Source organism: Anguilla rostrata, chromosome 14, assembly GCF_018555375.3.
Source record: "Anguilla rostrata isolate EN2019 chromosome 14, ASM1855537v3, whole genome shotgun sequence".
NCBI lineage: Eukaryota > Metazoa > Chordata > Actinopteri > Anguilliformes > Anguillidae > Anguilla > Anguilla rostrata.
Genome location: NC_057946.1, coordinates 38,529,756 through 38,551,883, shown reverse-complemented (window position 1 = coordinate 38,551,883; position 22,128 = coordinate 38,529,756). Strand labels below are relative to the sequence as shown.

The window sequence follows — 22,128 nt, the reverse complement described above, 5'->3', positions numbered from 1 at the left end:
GAGAGAGAGACAGCAGAGACATGGTGTAGAGAGAGAGAGGCTTGTTGAATCTGTCAGCGAGCTGACGGAATTACACATAACGATGCGTACTCAAGAAATCGGGTATCACTCCGGGCAGTGCAGCCAGACAGGTACGCTGATCTTAAAGATTCCCTCTTCTTCCACCTCCATTCTCACACCTTCAATTTCCTCCCGTTTCACAGCTGATAGGTCCGCCCAGACGCGCGGACGCCCTGTCAGTCAGGACTACCTGAACTCAGCGCAAAAGAGTATGCCAAACTCTAAACACGCCCACAGCTACAAAAAGCGCCTTGAAGCGCCCAAAGACGTGTGTATGTGTGTGTGGTGTGTGCGTTTTCATGAGTGTGTGTGTGTGGTGTGTGTGTGTTGTGTGTGTGTGCGTTTTCATGAGTGTGAGTATGTGTGTGTGTGTGGTGTGTGCGTTTGCATGAGTGTGTGTGTATGTGTGTGTGTGTGTGTGTGTGTGTGTGTGGTGTGAGTGTGTGTGTGTGCACGTTTGCATGAGTGTGTGTGTGTGTGCGTGCGTGTGCGTGCGATCGTGCGTGCGTGTCTATGCATGTGTGTGTGCACGTATGTATGTGTATGTGTGTGTGTACATGCCTGTCTATGCATGTGTGTGTGCACGTATGTATGTGTATGTGTGTGTGTACGTGCGTGCGTGCGTGTCTATGCATGTGTTTGTGCACGTATGTATGTGTATGTGTGTGTGTACGTGCGTGCGTGCGTGTCTATGCGTGTGTGCGCGCACGTATGTATGTGTATGTGTGTGTGTGTATGTGTCATCTGAGGACTTGGACACACTGGTTGCCGCTATTTCACCACTCCAGCCCGGACTTCAAAAGAACTAAACAAGCGGTAATGGCTTCACCCGGAAGGCTCCGGAGTGTTTTTAATGAAGAGCTGCACTGCTCCGCTGGATGCGAATTTTTTATGATTAGCTGTAAAACACAAGTCAAAAAAAGCGCATGTGTTCGGATGGAAAAATACATCCCTTTCTCTTCATTGCTTTCGTCCAACAGAGGCATAATTACAAATATAAAACCAGTCTCGGTGTATTCCATCTTTAAAGTAAACCGTCTAAAATTATAGCAAAAAAAAAGCTAACTGCACAACCATTATCTCATAATATATCTATATGGCTGATTTAACTAAGTATCTGTCAGACAACAGTCAATTTGCATATATAAAAAGACATATTTCTGACAGTTATGACACTTTCTTGAGTTATGACTTGTCTTTTTGTCTTTTTTATAATTTATTTTTATTTAATTTCTATACACATTTTACATTACAAGCTTAAGGCACTTTGCAGTTGAATTTCTTGCATAATAAATATGGAACTAAACTCTGTTTTCTAGCCCAGAGATGGTGTTCCCTTGGATGGACAGTGATTCTGAACAGCAAGGAAACAACGTCTAATCTGACGAGACTCAGCTAATACACCCAAAGAAAACCTAACCGGTAACAAAAAAAAATCCACTGCTAATCCCCACAACATGGCTAATTCGGGAAAAAACTCAATTTCCCATGAGCACTGGGTGTTAACGCTTCCACAGGAAGGGATTGGGCAAGGGGGAGGGGGTGGGGACGGGTGAAGTGATGTGCGCGGCCGGCTCACCATGATGGAGGTGTGCAGCAGGCACACGAAAACTCAGTTTCCCATGAGCACTGAGTGTTAACGCTTCCACAGGGAGGGATTTGGGCAAGGGGGAGGGTGGGGACGGGCGCTCACCATGATGGAGATGTGCAGCAGGTGCATGTGCTCGTGCAGGACGTGGGCGGGCTCGTGAGCGGTGGGGGGCGTGGCCTGGTACACTTGCTCCGCCCCGCTGGCGGAGACGTGGAAGTACAGGGTGCCGTTCTCCAGCCACTGCTGCTTCCAGTGCACCAGGGAGATCTCCGCCCCGGTGCCAGACATCTCTGAGGGAGAGGAGAGACCGCCGTTCAGTTCAGCTTCAGTCATTTACTTTTTACACAGAGACCGTCACAGAGACACCGAACAGAAACAGGAAAGAGGGAAACACTAGGCAAGACCCAGACCGAACCCCCGAAAAACCAGCAAGTGAGGTGAGAAGAAAAATAAACAAACACACAAAAAAAAAAAAAGCTCAAACAGTGGCGGGGACAAAACCCCCAGGTGGGAAGGAATCCAGAGATTTATAGAGTGAGAACGCATTTTCCGCTAGCCAAAATCGACTCATTAGCAGGGCGAACGCGCACACCAGAGGTGCAAGCATTTACATTCACACTGAGGGTCATTTATTAAGCAGAAGCTCTCCAGCGTAGCGGTGTACATTACATTACATTACATTACAGGCATTTGGCAGACGCTCTCATCCAGAGCAACGTACAACAAAGTGTGCGCATTCTCTGTGTTTTTATCACACAGAGAATACGGCTGGACTGGGAGACCAGCACAGCTACATACGTACAACCTCAAAATAGATCATCGACTTATAAAGTTGTTTTTTAAAATAAAAAAAACCTATTAGGGGCGACAGTGTAGTGTAATGGGTACAGGAGCTGGTTTTGTAACCTAAAGATTCGCTGGTAGGACACTGCCGTTGTACCCTTGAGCAAGGCACTTAACCTGCATCACTTCAGTATACATCCAGCTGTGTAAATGGATGCAATGTAAAACCCTATGTAAAAAAAGTTGCGTAGGTCGCTCTGAATAAGAGCGTCAGCTAAATGCCTGTAATGTAATTTAATGAATGTACGATGTCAAAAATAACTTCCTGCTGGAAACCCTGTGGCTTCCTTTATAATCGCATATTTGAGGAGTATGGCGAGCCATGACCTCAGTTTAAGATCTCGCCCTAAAGGACACCACCTGTTACAGCTCTGTTCTCCATCACCGTCCTGGGGCAACGGGCTGTGTTCAGCCCACGAGGAAGGGCGCCCCCTGTTGGCCAAACAACAACACTGCCAGCAGCAATTTATCCTCTGGACAAGGAAGGATATGCTTTATCCTTCCGTCCAAGTACCGATGAAGCTCAACCCTGCTTGGCTTCAGCTGTTTGACATGAGGGATGCAGGCTGGCATGGATGTGCTCAAATCATAATTTTATGTAAGCAAAAGGACAAACACTGGACACTACAGTGGCCTTAATCTAGGAAATACAGTGAGTATTACGTTGAGGCTACGTAACTTCATTCAGTGTGGACAGTTTGGTCTCGGAATAGAAGACACAAATAGCCATATTATATTGTGAGTGTTGTTCAAGTGCTGCAGCTAAGGGTACTTAGTGCAATTGTTTGTGTAAATGCTTACACGTATGCTAAACAAAGGATCACTGAAGTGTAGCATTACAGTTGAACTGCTTTAAATTTTAAATTTAACATTTTAAATCAAATGTAAAATACGAGTGGGCGGCACACGAGGAGGAGACGAGGGACAGCTGGTGTTTCGAGCGTGACTCAGCCAATCATTATGCAAATAATATCCCAGCATGCAAAGCGTCGCGGACCCAAACGCTCGCACGGTGAAGTGTAAACATGGCCGCCGTGGCCCCCAGGACGTCACCCGCGAGCAACGGTGTCTGAGGTCAATGTTTTATTTTGGGGGGTTATTCCAGAATGACATCAGAGGCATCGCTGTCCATTTTCGTATAATAAGCGCGACTTGAGTTTCGGCTTCATATTCCTCCCACAGAATCCCAAACTCAAAGCCTTGGAGAACAGGGCCTGTGCCATACAATCCCAAACGCCCTAAATCTGCATTCACAGTACCTGCTCAGCAATGATAACAGGAAAATAATGGCCCTGACATTTGTTTTTTTTTGGAAATCCTTCTTCATTAATGGGCACCCAAAGCGGGTACAGTGATACAAAATTTACTTAAAAAAAAGTCAAGTAACCTACCTCATAAAATGATTTAACCACACGATGAAAACAAACTGACTGGCAGAGTGGGGGAGGAGTAACTCTCTCTCCCCTCTCCTTTCTGCACTTCATCTCTCTCTCTCTCTCCTTGTCTGTCTGTCTTTCTCTCACAGATACTCTCCCTCTCTCTGTCTCCCTTCCTCTCCCTCTCTCTGTTTCTCTCTGTCAAATTCAAATTTTCTCATTCAAATGCTTTATTGCCATGACATATTTCAAAATGCATATTGTCAAAGTGCAGTGATAACAACAATCACAGTAACAATGCAAGGCAACAGAAACAATAACAGCAGAAATGACAGTTATATAACATTTAACTATTAAATATTACTCGATTCAATTTAGTATTATTATCATTATTAATATTATTATTATTATTATTATTATTATTATTATTACTAATAATAATAATAATATATAGTGGTATTTTATCGTTATTCACAGGTTGTGACAGGCCAAAACACCCCTCTCCCTCTGCCTCTCCCTCTCTCTTAGTCTCTCTCTCTCTCTCAAGACCATTTCCTGCCTCCAAATTCACAGCCTTCAAAGAGGAGCTCTAAGAAGCCCTGGGGGGGGGGGTTCTGAGGGCTGGATATAGAGGTTAGAGAATTTCTGTGGATCACATGACCTTTCCTCTGCTGTGATTGAACTCCTTCCAGGAAGTCAGGAAAGTTCAACAGCTCAGAGTAGCGCTAATGTCCACAAAGACGCGATGGAAAGCTTTGTTTAAACAGTTCTTTGCCCCGCTCACCAAGACCGGAACCGATGGAAACGTGCGTTAAGGAGAGGTGTCTCCACTCCGCAGTTCAGCTCAGATTTTTTTGGTTAGGATGGCAAATTAGAATTTTTTTTAAATGTAAAAAATTAAAAAATCAACAGCCTCCGCTTCAGAGAGAAATGGCCGCGTATATAATTCCATAATTACAGGCGTCAATTAAAGATAAACGATAATTACGATTAGCGTCGCGGGATTCTTTGTCTCGGTGAGCCTTTCTCAATCAAAGGCAATTACACGAAGCTCTTTTGTAATGTAAAAAAAGCAAACAAAAAAAAAAACAGAAGGCCATTGGAACATCTAAAGAGAATGAAGATTTCAAGGACATGATTGCGATTGCTGTCCATTGACGGTTTCCAGAACAATCATTAAAACCGGGTCCAAAATAGCCAGCGCTCCACAGTGTTCCGTCCGCCCGCTATTATCGGAGATCAACAGCAGCTCAAATTATAGCACCGACTGCTGGGCTTTGGCATTTCACGCAAGGAGCAACGTGCCACACAATACCGGCGTCGGCATTAAATGGTAGCTGCACGAAAAATTAAATAAAAATATAATGCGGTGACAAGAAATGCAAATTAAAAACCTTAACCTTAAAAGTGCCAGAGGCAGTTAACAAAGCTCTGCAGGAACTCAGTGGAATATTGTTAATGGCTGTGGAGTGCTCGCGGAATAAGACATCGGAATGGGAGTTGTGTGTGTTGTCGTGTCCTGTGTGTGCGTGTGCGTGTGTGTTGGCGAATGTTTGATCAAATATGTCTGCCAAGAAAACAAAAAGAACCAGTCCAGCCTTAGTCCCAACGGACAAATGCACACACACGCACGCACGCACACACACATACACACACACACTCACGCATGCACACACACGCGCATGCACACACATACACATGCGCACACACACAACTCGTTTTTTGCTTCAATTTCACTGTGCTTCCCGTTTTCATGGTTGAAAATGAAGCAGGAGCTAATCGAGCATGATCTATAAATGACCACTTTTTTCTTTTTGGCAGGAGAACCAGATTTAGTTTTGCATAACATCTCGCGATTCACACCTGAGCTAAGACGGGGAGGCCAAAGTTCCTGTCATAACGAGAAGCTATTATTACCAAAATAACAAGCCAGATTCACGAACATATGAAATTATTCATGGAAGATAAGCGATGGTAAGCATGTGTCAACTGATTATTACCACTTTTCGTTCCATTCCTGCAGACATTCTAATCATAAATAGACAGATAAGAAAATATACTGGAACTAGATTGAAATAACTGATATATTTACAATGGTTACTGCATATGAATGAATGAGCTCATCATCATCATTTTATCAACATAAACATCAATGGAAACCTTATGGAAATATCGCACAGATGTTGGCATAATTCTGTTATCTATCTGAATAAATGACAGCACAAGGCATTCTGGGAGACGTTAAGCGCGGTGTGAGAGAAGAGGGTGACAGGCGCGCAGCGACACGGGGGGGGGGCCGGGTTCGACCTGTCCGTCATGCGAGGCGGGGCGACCTTTGACCTCCGGGGTGAGCGATGTAATGGGAGCGGGAGGGGGCGTGATGTCACCACCCCAGCCTGTTCCCCCTCGGCCCCAGCCCCGCCGCGAGAGCATGAATTAAAACCCCCACACGTATCGCATCGGATTCACCCTGAGCCGAGCCAAGGGCAAGGGCGGGGGGCGGGGGGGCTCCACTGTGACGGGGGGAGGGGAAGCAAGGCGAGAACGAGAGGGGGGGGGGTGGGGGTGGGGGGCGAGAGCGAAAGCGAGAGGAAGGAGGAGGGGCTCCAACTCCAATGTGACGGGTGGGGGGGGCAAGGCCAAGTGAGGGGAGTGGGGGGGGCTGGCTCGCGAGGGGAGGGGCTCCACTGTGACAGGGGGGCGGGGCAAGATCGAGAGCCGGCCCACTGGGGGCGGGGAACGGGGGGCGTTCCACTCCGACAAAGTAAAGTGACAAACGGCATCTCTACCCCGTCCTCCGGTCAATTTGCACCCCTCACGCGTAACAATAACGACCGACGGATTTTATTTACTGCAGGTGAAACCTCATCGGTGCGGCACCTTTAAAAAGGGGGGTCGCCAGGTCCGTCGGGAGGGGGGCGGGCAGCAGTCGGCTGAGCCGGGGGAGGGGGAGATTTATTAGGCCGTTAAATCTGAGGGGACGAGCGCGTGCGGAGACCGAGCGATCCGGACCGCGAAATCCAGCCAGGACCATCCGGCACCTCTCCTAATCGGCTCAATCAGAGGCGCGCGCTGGCGGGGGCGAGGGGCGGAACCTCCCCTAATCGGCGCCACGCCCCCATCGTCCCAGCGAGACGCCGGGTTTCGGCTTAGTCCGGGGGGAATACCCCCCCCCCCCCCCACTCTGGATTTCCCCCGCAAACTTTCCCATAAAGAGCACCGTCCTGATTTCGCCCTTAAGGGGGGGGGGGAGAGGGGGGTTAGCAGTTCTGTTTTGTCACCGAGACATACCCCCTTACTCTGACTGGTGCAGAGTCTCAGAAAGTACGAGAGAATAGAGGATGGCCCCCAACCCCCCCGGAAACGCTACAGTGTCTGACAATGAGACTCATCTCGCACGTCACAGAACCATGAGGCTCCTTCAGCAGAGCGCGGAAAAGAAACGGCTCAGCATCCTATCGATTTCAGCGAATCGCGTTTTAGCGCTGAAAGAGCACTTTTTAAAATCCGTTTTGGGTCATTTGAGTCGAGGCGGAAAAACCACGCATTCCTTTCCCCCCCCCGCCTAGCTCTGCGGCGTGCGCAATTCAAAAACCGTCGACGGCCATGTTCTCCTCCAGTCAAAACGAATAGCCGGATGGAGAGAAAAGAGCGGAGGCTAACGGCATCGCCGCGGACGGGCGGGGGGTTGGCCTCCGTTCGGCCTGAATGGCCGGGTCGCATTGAGAACACAAACGCGTGTGACACCGCACATCTTTTAGCCACTGAGCAGACACGCTAACCGGAGCAACTGTACAGCTGACATTCCTCACATCATATAATATAATCCACCCACTCATTTATTTAATATTAGCTGAAGCGGTTCAGTTAAAGTGCCTTTGCTCAAGGGTGTAAAAGCACAGCCCCAGCGTGGAATTGAACCGGCAACCTTGGGAGGTGCGAGAGCAGCACCCTTAACCATTACGCCACGCTCCCGATCGCCCGGGTCCTGTTTTACCCGGCTGCGTACGGGAGACGCAGACGGCGGCAGGGCCGGCCGCCGCGTACATCCGGCCGCGGGCGAACCTCGGCCTCGCCGCTCACCCGCAGCTTTAATTTCACGTCGAATTTCCCCTTTCAGCGAAACTCCTCGGGATGGCGGTTCCTTTGATGTGAGAGGAGGAGAGGGGGCAGAGGGGCAGGGGGGCAGGGGGAGTGGGAGGGGTGGGGGGGGGGGGGGCAACGGGTCGCCGGGGAAGCTGCGTCTCTCTCCCTCGCACGCAGCCCCGGCAGTTGTCATGGACACGACCCCTTTGTTGTTCATTAAAAGGAACTCGGCTAGCAGCACGTCGGCCCCACAGACGATGAACCGAGGAGGCGGGCGTACGAGCAGCCTGGAAGGGTGCCGTCCGCTGGCAACCGAGGGCGTCACCGGGGCGGCCTCACAAACAGGGGGTTACGGGTTCAAATCCCCGACAGGCCAGCGCTGTTCCTTTTGTCTCGCCAAGCGAATATCTTGCAAGCGTGGACAAGCTGGCCGAACTCGCAGCGAACAAATGGGCACAGCGTCGGCTGCCAGCGCGATGCCCTCTAGTTTACCCATGATGCATCATCGGATCGCGCTCGCCTTTTCGTTTTGGCGAGCGCAGCGTCCCAGGACCGTAAAACCGGTCCCCAAACGTGGCTCGCCACGGCCAGGACTCGATTTGGAGGAGCCCCAGCTCGGTACTGCGAAACGGGGTCAAGCAGGACCCACCCCCCCCCGGGCGGAGTTTTGGCTGGAGCCGTCCCTCCATATGTCCGCGAGACGAGCCCTCTCCAACCCCCCCCCGGCCGTCAGCTCAGCTCCGGCTGCCGCGGCGACGGACCCGCCTCTCCGTCCTCGAGCCGTAGCCGGGTGACGGTAGACGAGCCCCGCCTCGCAGCGCCGGTCCAGCTGCCGCAAACGACCCCCCCATTAAACGCGCGGCGCTCGGCGCTTACACAAAGACGTCCGGCGTTCGGTCGCCGATTCGGTTTTTGATCTGAATCGCGTCTGCGAACGTCCCCAGGATAATATACAGGATTCAAGACTCGCCGAAGCGCCGCATCGCCCATGCGGAAACGTTCGCCCGGATCGCCGCGAGGGGCGTCACCGTCGCGGCGGCGCGTCAGGAAACGTCGGTTAGCGCGAGAGCGGGAGGGCCGTCGGCGAGGGGGGGGGGAACCCGCGGTCCCGACCCGGACGGGAGACCGAGAGCCCGTTCAACTCCGCCACCGGCCGCCGGGGAGTCGCTCCTAACCGCCAACATCCCAGGAAACGGCGAGGGACGGTGCGCTCATGCCCTAATGCCCTAATAAATACGCTAACGGGGGCCGCTGGCACGGAGCGAGGTGGGCAGCTCGGAGCGAATAAGAGAACGGCTTACTGTGTGTGTGTGTGTGAGTGATTTCTTTTTTCGCTTTTAATGAAGTCAGGGCTGGATATATTCACAACACCAGAGGTGCCCGGGATAATAATGTATCCCCAAAGCTGCAAATTACACCTGTTACATCACAGAATTTTCCATTAAGTTTTTTTTCTCCCGCGCATAAACGGCATATCAGTTTCGCCGTCGGAAAGAGCTTCATAAAAAAAACCAACCCTGAACCCTGGTGTGTGTGTGATATACAGTGCATTAAAATCATAATGATCTCGTCCCCCCAATCCTCCATTCCACCCCCCCCCTCGCCCCCCACCCCGTTTGCTATGGAAACCACGAGCTCGACCGCCGCGGAACCCTCAGCGTTTACTGCAACGCCGTCCGACGTCAAAGCAATTTACACTCCCGCTAAAACACAGCGGGCGCCGTCGCAGGCGCCAATTAAGAGCCCGGAACAACAGCTCAGGGCACACGTTTCCCCCAGTGCTCTTAAGATGGACGCACGCTCGTTTCCTCCTCCCCTCCTCGGACCGCGTGTGAAATTGCGCTGGACTTTGATTCCGTCTCTTTATGTGCGCAATCATCAAAAGAGCGTTATTACGGTCATCATACTTCAGAGTCCGTTCAGAAGAGCCAGTCGACCGGGGAAGAAGCAGCGAGTGTAGAGTGTAGAAGTAGAGTGTTAAACGACCCCTAAACGACCCCTTTTTCACGGAAAAGAGAAGCCATATCAGGTGATGGTTAACGGTTGATTATACACCGTTCGTTTAACATTAACGCCTGTAATGCGTATCATTCGAAAATACTGCCCTCGTGCCGTACATCTGCTGATCTCAGCCGTGCACATTGTAACCCTGTTTAACCTGCTTGCTACTTCACAACACCTCCATTAGCATGTATTTGCAAGGGATTTGATGAAACATCGAGAATTATTTTCCTAATGATGCATAATACAGATGTTGCGACATTATTAAATATGACCTGCCAGGTGGTAGTATGAAGGGCAAATATGCAGCGCACACAGTACAGGAGACAGCTGTATTATGAATTTTTTTCAGAAATGTAAAAATTTGACCTCTTCGGGCAGATGAGGTTCTGTTTTATCGGTGCCTGTCAATCACTGCCTAACCTTTCAGAGCCTGTGTCAGTCTGATTAGGCATAGCGCAGTATATTATATTGTATATTGCGTAAGATCACACATATGTGACTAGAATGATTTTAACTGAACATTCTAATGCAGAGGACACAATCACTACTGGTAACTGTAGTCAGCGGAGTTCTAGAACACTGACTTATAATTTTGAATTCTTCAAACGGTTAGAAGCAATGTACCACCCTCGCAATGGTATACTTTTCCCCCTATATGTAAGCTTAGAAGAAGCCACACTCACACACACACACACACACACACACACACACAAAAACCCACATCCATATGCACTCGCAAGCGCATGTTATAACACAAAGGCAGTCAGAAGGAATTTCACACTTAGAGCCTAAACAGAACGTCAAAATTTTGTTTCGTTTGAACGGAGAAATCGGCGCTCCGAGGTAGAAACAAACAGTGCCATATTCGAAGTCGCACGCTTTCAAGCGGCTGCTGAACGCATACCCTTCACTTCCCACCAATCACGCCGCTTTGATGAATTTCTCCCTCTGCGGAACCTATTCGCTTACAAATGAGAGCCGGCGCTCCAGCTGCAGTGTCACGGCTGAAGAGACAGAAGCAGCCAATCAAAGGGAAGAGATTATCTTTCCCGAACACATAAGAACCAATGTTTGGAAAGCGCCATCCCGAGTAGCTCAAGGGAAGATTGAGCAGAAGGTGCCGGTAATTCTCAGACTGTGTGAAACGGAGCTCGGATATCACGCCACAGCGAGCAATCCGAGGGCCTGATTTTAAAACCCTGCAATCCAGCAGAGTTCGCCTCGACGACTGGATCAGAGGCACTGGCGTCTACACGGCCGTACACGACCATGATGCTCTCGCATCAAGCACCCGTGCATTACCCGCGGCAAGCCAAGAGACCTCTGCACATTACCCGCTGAACATTACCTACTGCACATTACACACTGCACATTACCCGCTGAACATTACCTACAGCTCATTACACACTGCACATTACTTACTGCACATTACACACTGCACATTACCCGCTGAACATTACCTACTGCTCATTACACACTGCACATTACTTACTGCACATTACACACTGCACATTACCCACTGAACATTACCTACTGTACATACACATGCTCATACTACTGCCATACTATGCATTACACACTGACATTACACATGCTCATTACCTACCGCACATTACACACTGCACATTACACACTGCTCATTACCTACTGCACATTACCTACTGCTCATTACACACTGCACATTACACACTGCTCATTACCTACTGCACATTACACACTGCACATTACACACTGCACATTACCCGCTGAACATTACATACTGCTCATTACCTACTGCACATTACACACTGCACATTACACACTGCTCATTACCTACTGCACATTATCCGCTGAACATTACATACTACTCATTACCTACTGCACATTACCTACTGCACATTACCCACTGCACATTACCTACTGCTCATTACCCCCACTGCACATTACCTACTGCACATTACCCCCCTGCACATTACCTACTGCACATTACCCCCCGTGCACATTACCTACTGCACATTACCCACTGAACATTACCTACTGCACATTACCTACTGCTCATTACCTACTGCACATTATCCACTGAACATTACCTACTGCTCATTACACACTGCACATTACACACTGCACATTACCTACTGCTCATTACCTACTGCACATTACCTACTGCACATTACCCGCTGAACATTACCTACTGCTCATTACCTACTGCACATTACCTACTGCACATTACCTACTGCTCATTACCTACTGCACATTACCCACTGCACATTACACACTGCTCATTACCCACTGCACATTACACACTGCTCATTACCTACTGCACATTACCTACTGCACATTACCTACTGCACATTACCCACTGCACATTACCTACTGCACATTACCCACTGCACATTACCTACTGCACATTACACACTGCACATTACCCGCTGAATATTACCCACTGCACATTACCTACTGCACATTACACACTGCACATTACCTACTGCACATTACCTACTGCACATTACCCACTGAACATTACCTACTGCTCATTACCTACTGCACATTACCTACTGCACATTACACACTGCACATTACCTACTGCTCATTACACACTGTACATTACACACTGCACATTACACACTGCACATTACACACTGTACATTACCCACTGCACATTCCCTACTGCTCATTATCTACTGCACATTACCTACTGCACATTACCCGCTGAACATTACCTACTGGACATTACCCGCTGAATATTACCCACTGCACATTACCTACTGCACATTACACACTGCACGTTACCTACTGCACATTACCCGCTGAACATTACCTACTGCTCATTACCTACTGCACATTACACACTGCACATTACCTACTGCTCATTACACACTGTACATTACACACTGCACATTACACACTGTACATTACCCACTGCACATTACCTACTGCTCATTACCTACTGCACATTACCTACTGCACATTACCCGCTGAACATTACCTACTGCTCATTACCTACTGCTCATTACCTACTGCACATTACCTACTGCACATTACCTACTGCTCATTACCTAGTGCACATTACACACTGCACATTACCTACTGCACATTACCTACTGCTCATTACCTACTGCACATTACCTACTGCACATTACCCACTGCACATTACACACTGCACATTACCCACTGCACATTACCTACTGCACATTACCCACTGCACATTACACACTGCTCATTACCTACTGCACATTACCTACTGCACATTACACACTGCACATTACCCGATGAATATTACCCACTGCACATTACCTACTGCACATTACACACTGCACATTACCCACTGCTCATTACACACTGCACATTACCTACTGCACATTACCCACTGCACATTACACACTGCACATTACCCCCTGCTCATTACACACTGCACATTACCTACTGCACATTACACACTGCACATTACCCCCTGCTCATTACACACTGCACATTACCTACTGCACATTACCTACTGCACATTACCTACTGCTCATTACCTACTGCACATTACCTACTGCACATTACCTACTGCTCATTACCTACTGCACATTACACACTGCACATTACCCCCTGCTCATTACCCACTGCACATTACACACTGCTCATTACCTACTGCACATTACCTCTTGCACATTACCTACTGCACATTACCCACTGCACATTAACTACTGCACATTACCTACTGCACATTACCCGCTGATTATTACCCACTGCACATTACCTACTGCACATTACACACTGCACATTACCTGCTGAATATTACCCACTGCACATTACCTACTGAATATTACCCACTGCACATTACCTACTGCACATTACACACTGCACATTACCTACTGCACATTACCCGCTGAACATTACCTACTGCTCATTACCTACTGCACAATACCTACTGCACATTACACACTGCACATTACCTACTGCACATTACCTACTGCTCATTACACACTGCACATTACCTACTGCACATTACATACTGCACATTACACACTGTACATTACCCACTGCACATTACCTACTGCTCATTACCTACTGCACATTACCTACTGCACATTACCCGCTGAACATTACCTACTGCTCATTACCTACTGCACATTACCTACTGCTCATTACCTACTGCTCATTACCTACTGCACATTACACACTGCACATTACACACTGCACATTACCCCCTGCTCATTACACACTGCACATTACCTACTGCACATTACCTACTGCTAATTACCTACTGCACATTACCTACTGCACATTACCCACTGCACATTACACACTGCTCATTACCTACTGCACATTACCCACTGCTCATTACCTACTGCACATTACCTACTGCACATTACACACTGCACATTACCCCTGCTCATTACACACTGCACATTACCTACTGCACATTACCTACTGCTCATTACCTACTGCACATTACCCACTGCACATTACACACTGCTCATTACCTACTGCACATTACCCACTGCACATTACACACTGCTCATTACCTACTGCACATTACCTACTACACATTACCTACTGCACATTACCCACTGCACATTACACACTGCACATTACCCGCTGAATATTACCCACTGCACATTACCTACTGCACATTACACACTGCACATTACACACTGCACATTACCTACTGCACATTACCCGCTGAACATTACCTACTGCTCATTACCTACAGCACATTACCTACTGCACATTACACACTGCACATTACCTACTGCACATTACCTACTGCTCATTACACACTGTACATTACCCACTGCACATTACCTACTGCTCATTACCTACTGCACATTACCTACTGCTCATTACACACTGCACATTACACATTGTACATTACACACTGCACATTACACACTGCACATTACCCAACTGTGCGCACTGGTTGACAGTGCTGGTATTTAATTATGCAACATAAATATATATTTAGAATATATATTTGAATAGTAACATTTTTTAAGAATGAACATTGGAAAGATATTTTTCGGACAACTGACAGCCCTAAAGCACAGAGAAAAAAGTCATATCACATGCATTACACTACAGGCCTCCAGCAGAAACTCTTAGCCAGAGCAAGTTACACAGCAGTGGCATTTTTACAGAGTATCAATTTATACAGCTGGATATACACTGAAGTGGTTCAGGTTAAGTGCTTTTCTCAAGGGTGCAATGGCAGTGTACCTTCCTACCTGGGAATACCTGACTATTATCCTACACAGTCCAAACAAAGAAAGCTCAGCCAGAACGATGCATGTTAAATTTGCAGTATTTCTCAGCCTCCAAGTCTCCATGTTTACTTCCGTGTTTTTGAGACATAGCACCGTTCCAATGAAGACTGCATTCATTTAAACCCAGATTAGTGCACTAAATCAGAGGTAAGCAATCCTGTTAGGAGTACCGGGGATTTATTCTGCTTTTTATTTTGTTTAAAGTCACAGATACACGGTGTAAATTGAACCGGACTGAACACAGCGAAACTCTCAGATAAATCGGACGGGAATGGCGCGCATGCGTGCTCCTACGACGGCGGCTGCTGTGCACGGACGCCGTCGCCGCTCCCCCCCCACATCGTCAATCCCACAAGGCCATCCACAGGCACGGCGGAGCCGAGCAGAGTCACCACGACGGCCACGGCAACGGTTTGCCGCCTCGGTAACGGGCCCCGCCTCGTCACGCGTCACGTCGCACGCGCGCGGGAGCGGCGCTAGCGGTACGCCGGAGCGCCCGGCTCCTCGGCGCGGAGCGGACAGCCGCTCGCTTAATAATTCATCGGCGGGGATTTATGGCAGCCTTCCCCTCCTTCTCAAAGCAAATTAAATATATCGACCGAGCCGGAGGGGACGCCGCGCCGGGGCCCTCCCTCATCTTCAGACTCAGTGTCACCGCTAATCCTGCAGCCCCGTTACCGACCTCACAAACAGCCAAATTCTCCCTGTGATTTTACCGCAGCCAAGGCGCTAAGCTAATCTTCAATGCAAATCAACGACCGGCAGCATCACAGCTAATTCCAGGACCCCTGTTATACAAGAGCCCAGACAACATCGCAAACAGCCAAATTATCCCAATAATTTCGCTGTAGCCAAGATGCTAAGCTAATCTTCAATGCTAATCAAGGACCAGCAGCTACAGTGATCATTCCTGGACCCCCTGTTATACATGGGCCCAGACAACATCGCAAAGAGCTAAATTATCCCAATAATTTCGCTGTAGCCAAGATGCTAAGCTAATCTTCAATGCTAATCAAGGACCAGCAGCTACAGTGATCATTCCTGGACCCCCTGTTAGCGATGGGATCAGACAACATTGCAAACAGCCAATTTCTCCCTATAAATGTACCACAGTCAAGATGCTAAGCTAATCTTCAATGCAAATCAAGGGCCACCAACATCACTGCTTGCTAGTGGATGACTGTTAGCAATGGAACTGGAGAACCTCACAAATAGCCAAATTTAATTATCCCTTTAAATTTTATGGAGCCAAGATGCTAAGCTGATCTACAGTGCAAATCAAGTACCACCAGCTTCACGGCTAATTCCAGGACCCATGTTATATATGGGCCCAGACAACACAGCCAACAGCCAAATTATCCCAATAATTTCCCTGTAGCCAAAATGCTAAGCTAATCTTCAATGCAAATCAAGGACTACCAACATCAGTCGTCATTCCCCTGTTAGCAATGGGACTCAGTACACACTCAACCAACTAAACAATCCAGCATTTATCATCACCAATTGCAAAACGCAGTACACAAATGCTCCATAACACAGAGAGCTACAGATCATGATCTGGCAACCCAGACACAAATAGCTAGCTAGCTATTTGTGTCTGGGTTGCCAGATCATGTAAATCCCACCCTTTTATGGAGAAAGACCTGGATGTGATGTCTAATTGTTTAGGTCCAAATTAATTACAAGCAATCAGTGTTCATTGTATTCATTTTAATATAAGGGTGCACCAAAATTAAAGGACAAAAAAGGATTCATGAAGAACTTACTGTAGTTGGCATCGCCCAACGTTGAAAGCTGCAGATCTTTAATGTAGATCACTGTAGAGTATACAAACAGCAACTAAATTCCCTGGCTGGCAATATAAAACTGGTTATAACTGTTGTGGGATGAAACAGCGATTTGAATAATACTTAGACATGAAACCGGTTTTAAATAGGATGCGGCAGGCACAGATCTGAGACCGTTTCATAAATGTTATTTGTCATAAGTACGGCAATTTTAATAAGGTACTCATTCCATGCTCTACCTTGGGTAATTCAGAAGGACAGTTAAATCACACATCGCAATAATGAGAGGACTAGCAAAGGGAGACACAACAACGGTGTTGAAAAAAAGAGATTAGCCTCCGCCACACTTCTGCTTCTCACAGTGCTCTGAAATCGACTCGCTTTCCTGGGATTGGGTGATCGATATCGGCAATATCCGCCCAAACCCAAATGCAGGCAGGATGGCATTGACAGAGGAAGCGATAAAAATCCAAATGCTGAGGTTTCTCTGCTTTATATCTTTGACCTCACCCTGTGAAGTGGGTCAAAGATGGACAAAACAGTTTCCAGAGTAGCGGGTCGAAGGGAGGAGGCCGAACCGTTTTTCAATCAAGCAGGGAATCAAAGATGGCGAGGAGGGGAACGAAGATAAGAGAGTAGAACGCTAAAGTCCAGCTAATAAAATCCGGCATATACGAGATAATGAAATCCAAGGATACCAGGGTGAAGGTAGCCGGCTTTCCGTAGGTCATCTGGTGTCCTGCCATTCCAAGACAAATAAATAACCTTCATTGCTTTCACTCCCAAAGCTGAAAAGCATGAAGTTTCCCCCCCTGTGTTCCCGCTTGGATGGAGAGCTGTGACATAAACCACTCCAAAATATGACCACGGAGGAGGGGGGAGGGGCTTAACCATTGTGGGAGGGGCTTCAGCATGAGAATGGCCTTCTACCATGATGAGAGGGGTTTCACTAGGAGGAAGTTTCACTAGGAAGGATGGGATTTATTACTGTGGGAGGGGTTTCACTAGGAAGGAGGTGCTTTAGTATTTTGGGAGGGGTTTCACTAAGAGGGAGGGGCTTTAGTTTTGTGGGAGGGGATTCACTAGAAGGGAGGGGCTTTATTATTGTGGAAGGGGTTTCACTAGGAAGGAGGTGCTTTAGTATTGTGGGAGGGGTTTCACTAGGAAGGAGGTGCTTTAGTATTTTGGGAGGGGTTTCACTAAGAGGGAGGGGCTTTAGTATTGTGGGAGGGGATTCACTAGGAGGGAGGGGCTTTATTATTGTGGGATGGGTTTCACTAGGAGGGAGAGGCTTTATTATTGTGGGATGGGTTTCACTAGGAGGGAGAGGCTTTATTATTGTGGGAGGGGTTTCACTAAGAGGGAGGGGCTTTAGTATTGTAAGAGGGGTTTCACTAGGAGGGAGGGGCTTTACCACTGTGGGAGGGACTTCTGACAATCCTTCAGACCAACTGTAAGGGTCGTTTCAATGCATCCATAAAGAGCTGGCAAGAAAACAGAGAGAGGAACGGATAAATCACTTAATAAACTGTTCAATGACTGTGCCTTTTGTCTCACTGGAGTCTCTCCAGTTATTAAAAAAAACACGTCGCGGCAATTTGAAACGAATCCCGCTATGATGCCAGGCATATTTAGACAATATTTATACAAACAAGACATTAACATTTCCTTCGTAATGAATTCCAGTCAAAACAGCTGGCAGGAATGCACAGGCTTACCCAAACGTATTATTAAGCTGTGGAAAGGGTATTCAGGGACAATTTAAAATGCATCAAATTAAAGCGGAATTTTAGAAGCCGGAGCACAGGTCTTATGAAACGGCATTGGTGGCACTGTCAGCTGCCTGTCCTGGCTTTAAAAACCCAGTCCATGATGGTGAGCAAAGCCAATCAGCCTCAGAAGGGGGGCGGGGCTAACACTGTCAGATTTCTGATGTGTGCAAATTGGCTTTCTTACAACGGAGGGTAGAGGGAAGAATCAATAAAACAAAGGAACATTCTTCCTCCTTTTCAGAACAGGCGAAGAACACTTCTCCTCTCCCTGATAATACACGCCTCCTCTCCTTGATAATACACGCCTCCTCTCCCTGATAATAAACACCTCCTCTCCCCGATAATACACACCTCCTCTCCCAGATAATAAACACCTCCTCTCCCAGATAATACACACCTCCTCTCCCAGATAATACACACCTCCTCTCCCCGATAATACACGCCTCCTCTCCCTGATAATAAACACCTCCTCTCCCCAATAATACACACCTCCTCTCCCAGATAATACACACCTCCTCTCCCAGATAATACACACCTCCTCTCCCCGATAATACACGCCTCCTCTCCCTGATAATACACACCTCCTCTCCCTGATAATAAACACCTCCTCTCCCCGATAATACACACCTCCTCTCCCTGATAATAAACACCTCCTCTCCCCGATAATACACACCTCCTCTCCCTGATAATACACACCTCCTCTCCCTGATAACAAACACCTCCTCTCCCTGACAATACACACCTCCTCTCCTGGGTAATACACACCTCCTCTCCCTGGTAATACACACCTCCTCTCCCTGATAATAAACACCTCCTCTCCCTGATAATAAACACCTCCTCTCCCCGATAATACACACCTCCTCTCCCTGATAATAAACACCTCCTCTCCCCGATAATACACACCTCCTCTCCCTGATAACAAACACCTCCTCTCCCTGACAATACACACCTCCTCTCCTGGGTAATACACGCCTCCTCTCCCTGATAACAAACACCTCCTCTCCTGGGTAATACACACCTCCTCTCCCTGGTAATACACGCCTCCTCTCCCTGATAATGCACACCTCCTCTCCCTGATAACAAACACCTCCTCTCCCTGACAATACACACCTCCTCTCTTGGATAATACACACCTCCTCTCCCTGATAATACACGCCTCCTCTCTTGGATAATACACGCCTCCTCTCCTTGATAATACACGCCTCCTCTCCCTGATAATACACGCCTCCTCTCTTGGATAATACACGCCTCCTCTCCCTGACAATGCACACCTCCTCTCCCTGATAATACACGCCTCCTCTCCCTGATAACAAACACCTCCTCTCCCTGATAACACACACCTCCTCTCCTGGGTAATACACACCTCCTCTCCCTGATAATGCACACCTCCTCTCTTGGATAATACACACCTCCTCTCCCTGGTAATACACACCTCCTCTCCCTGATAATGCACACCTCCTCTCTTGGATAATACACACCTCCTCTCCCTGGTAATACACACCTCCTCTCCCCGATAATACACGCCTCCTCTCCCTGGTAATACACGCCTCCTCTCCCTGATAATGCACACCTCCTCTCTTGGATAATACACACCTCCTCTCCCTGATAATACACAACTCCTCTCCCAGATAACAAACACCTCCTCTCCCTGATAACACACACCTCCTCTCCTGGGTAATACACACCTCCTCTCCCTGGTAATACACACCTCCTCTCCCTCCTCCTGTCCCTCCTTTCCCTGGTAACACAGCTGCAGGAGCACTACGGAAACAGTACTTGTCCACGTCAAACAGGAGGTGCTTGTCTATTTTACGGCCACTTTTAAGGAGCCACTAGTGTGTAGAACTCAGGGAGGGGGAACTGATTAATTTGACACAGGAGGGTGGTTGGGAGGGGGGGTTGATACTAACAACTTGTGTGCCTGTGAGCATCTGCATGAATTGCATATACTAGCAGGTACCTTTTTAAAAACCAATAAGAACACAAGAAGAGTGATTCTATTTGGGCCTCCTATCAGACGGTGGCAGAGAGAAACCAACGGCTCGGCGAACTCTCATTACATTACATTACAGGCATTTAGCAGACGCTCTTATCCGGAGCGACTTACACAACTTTTTACATTGCATCCATTTATACAGCTGGATATGTACTGGAGCAATGCAGGTTAAGTGCCTTGCTCAAGGGTACAACGGCAGTGTCCAACCTGGGAATGGAACCTGCGACTTTTAGGGTACAAGACCAGCACCTTACCCATTATACTACACTGCCGCCCTACTCTCCCCAAATTTCTTTTCATATTTTTTTCCCTAAATCCGATAGATGCCGAAACTGATTCACGAGCACAGGGGATTCGGGGAAGTGTTTGTCCCAGATGAAGAGGCGTTTGAGGGCGGGATGACAGGCAGTAGGCCTCAGACTCGCCCTCTTCCGAGGTTCGAGTCGCAGCACAGGCTGTTTTACAGAAGCTAGTCGGGTCGGTTTGACGGGAAACTGTTTTAGCGGAAAGGTCACAGAGTCACCGAGAACTTGCATCATATGGACACGCTTTGATGGGGGATCCTCGACCTCGATAAGATATTCTGACCAGGAAGGGATTTCAATTCATATTTACGTAGACGTCATTGTTAGCTTTTATCAAGCCAAAAATATATTATTTACAAGGTTATTGGTTAGAAAAGAATCAGGGAGAAGGGACCTGTGCAGATTCCTGTGGCCTGTTTCAGTCGATGCTCGGCACTGTTCTGTGTGAGCTTCTCTCAGCTATCTCTGCATCTCTCGCTCTCTGCCCCTCTCTCTCTCTCTCTCTTTTCACCCGACCCCCCTTTCCAACTCCCAGCAGTATCTAGTTCTGCAGACTCGCAGCGTTTCGGTGACCTACCAGTGATCTTCACACGCCACGGCCCTGTACGTGTGTGTGTGTGTGTGTGTGTGTGTGAGTGTGTGTGTCTGTACATGTGTTTGTGCGTGTATGTGTGTGTGTGTGCCTGTGTGTGCGTGTGCCTGTGTGTGTGTGCATGTGTGTGCATGTGTGTCTGTGTGTGTCTGTGTGTGTGTGTGCGTGTGTGTGTGTGTGTGTATGTGTATGTGTGTGTGTGTGTGTATGTGTGTGCATGTGTGTCTGTGTGTGTGTGTATGTGTATGTGTGTGTGTCTGTGTGTCTGTGTGTGTGTGTGTGTGTGTATGTGTATGTGTGTGTGTCTGTGTGTGCGTGTGTGTGTGTGTGCCTGTGTGTGTGTGCATGTGTGTGTGTGTGTGTCTCCAGGCATGTGCAGGATATCAGCAGTGCTGCTTCTAAGGCTGCCCGTTGCGATTGGATCTTTCACAGGGTAACTGCCAGCAGAATCTCTCACCGCGTGTAACCGTATCGCTGTAACCAGGCAC

At 48.1% G+C, this 22,128-nt stretch overlaps 1 protein-coding gene across 1 annotated transcript in view; it reads right to left on the bottom strand.

Annotated features, from left to right (window-relative positions):
• Nucleotides 1–22,128, bottom strand: part of LOC135239418 (astrotactin-2-like) — a 383,732-nt gene that overhangs the window by 308,741 nt on the left and 52,863 nt on the right. Inside the window, exon 2 of the mRNA XM_064308056.1 lies at nt 1,754–1,941. Within this exon, the coding sequence (XP_064164126.1) occupies nt 1,754–1,941 (188 nt within the window). The remainder of the gene's footprint in view (nt 1–1,753; nt 1,942–22,128) is intronic.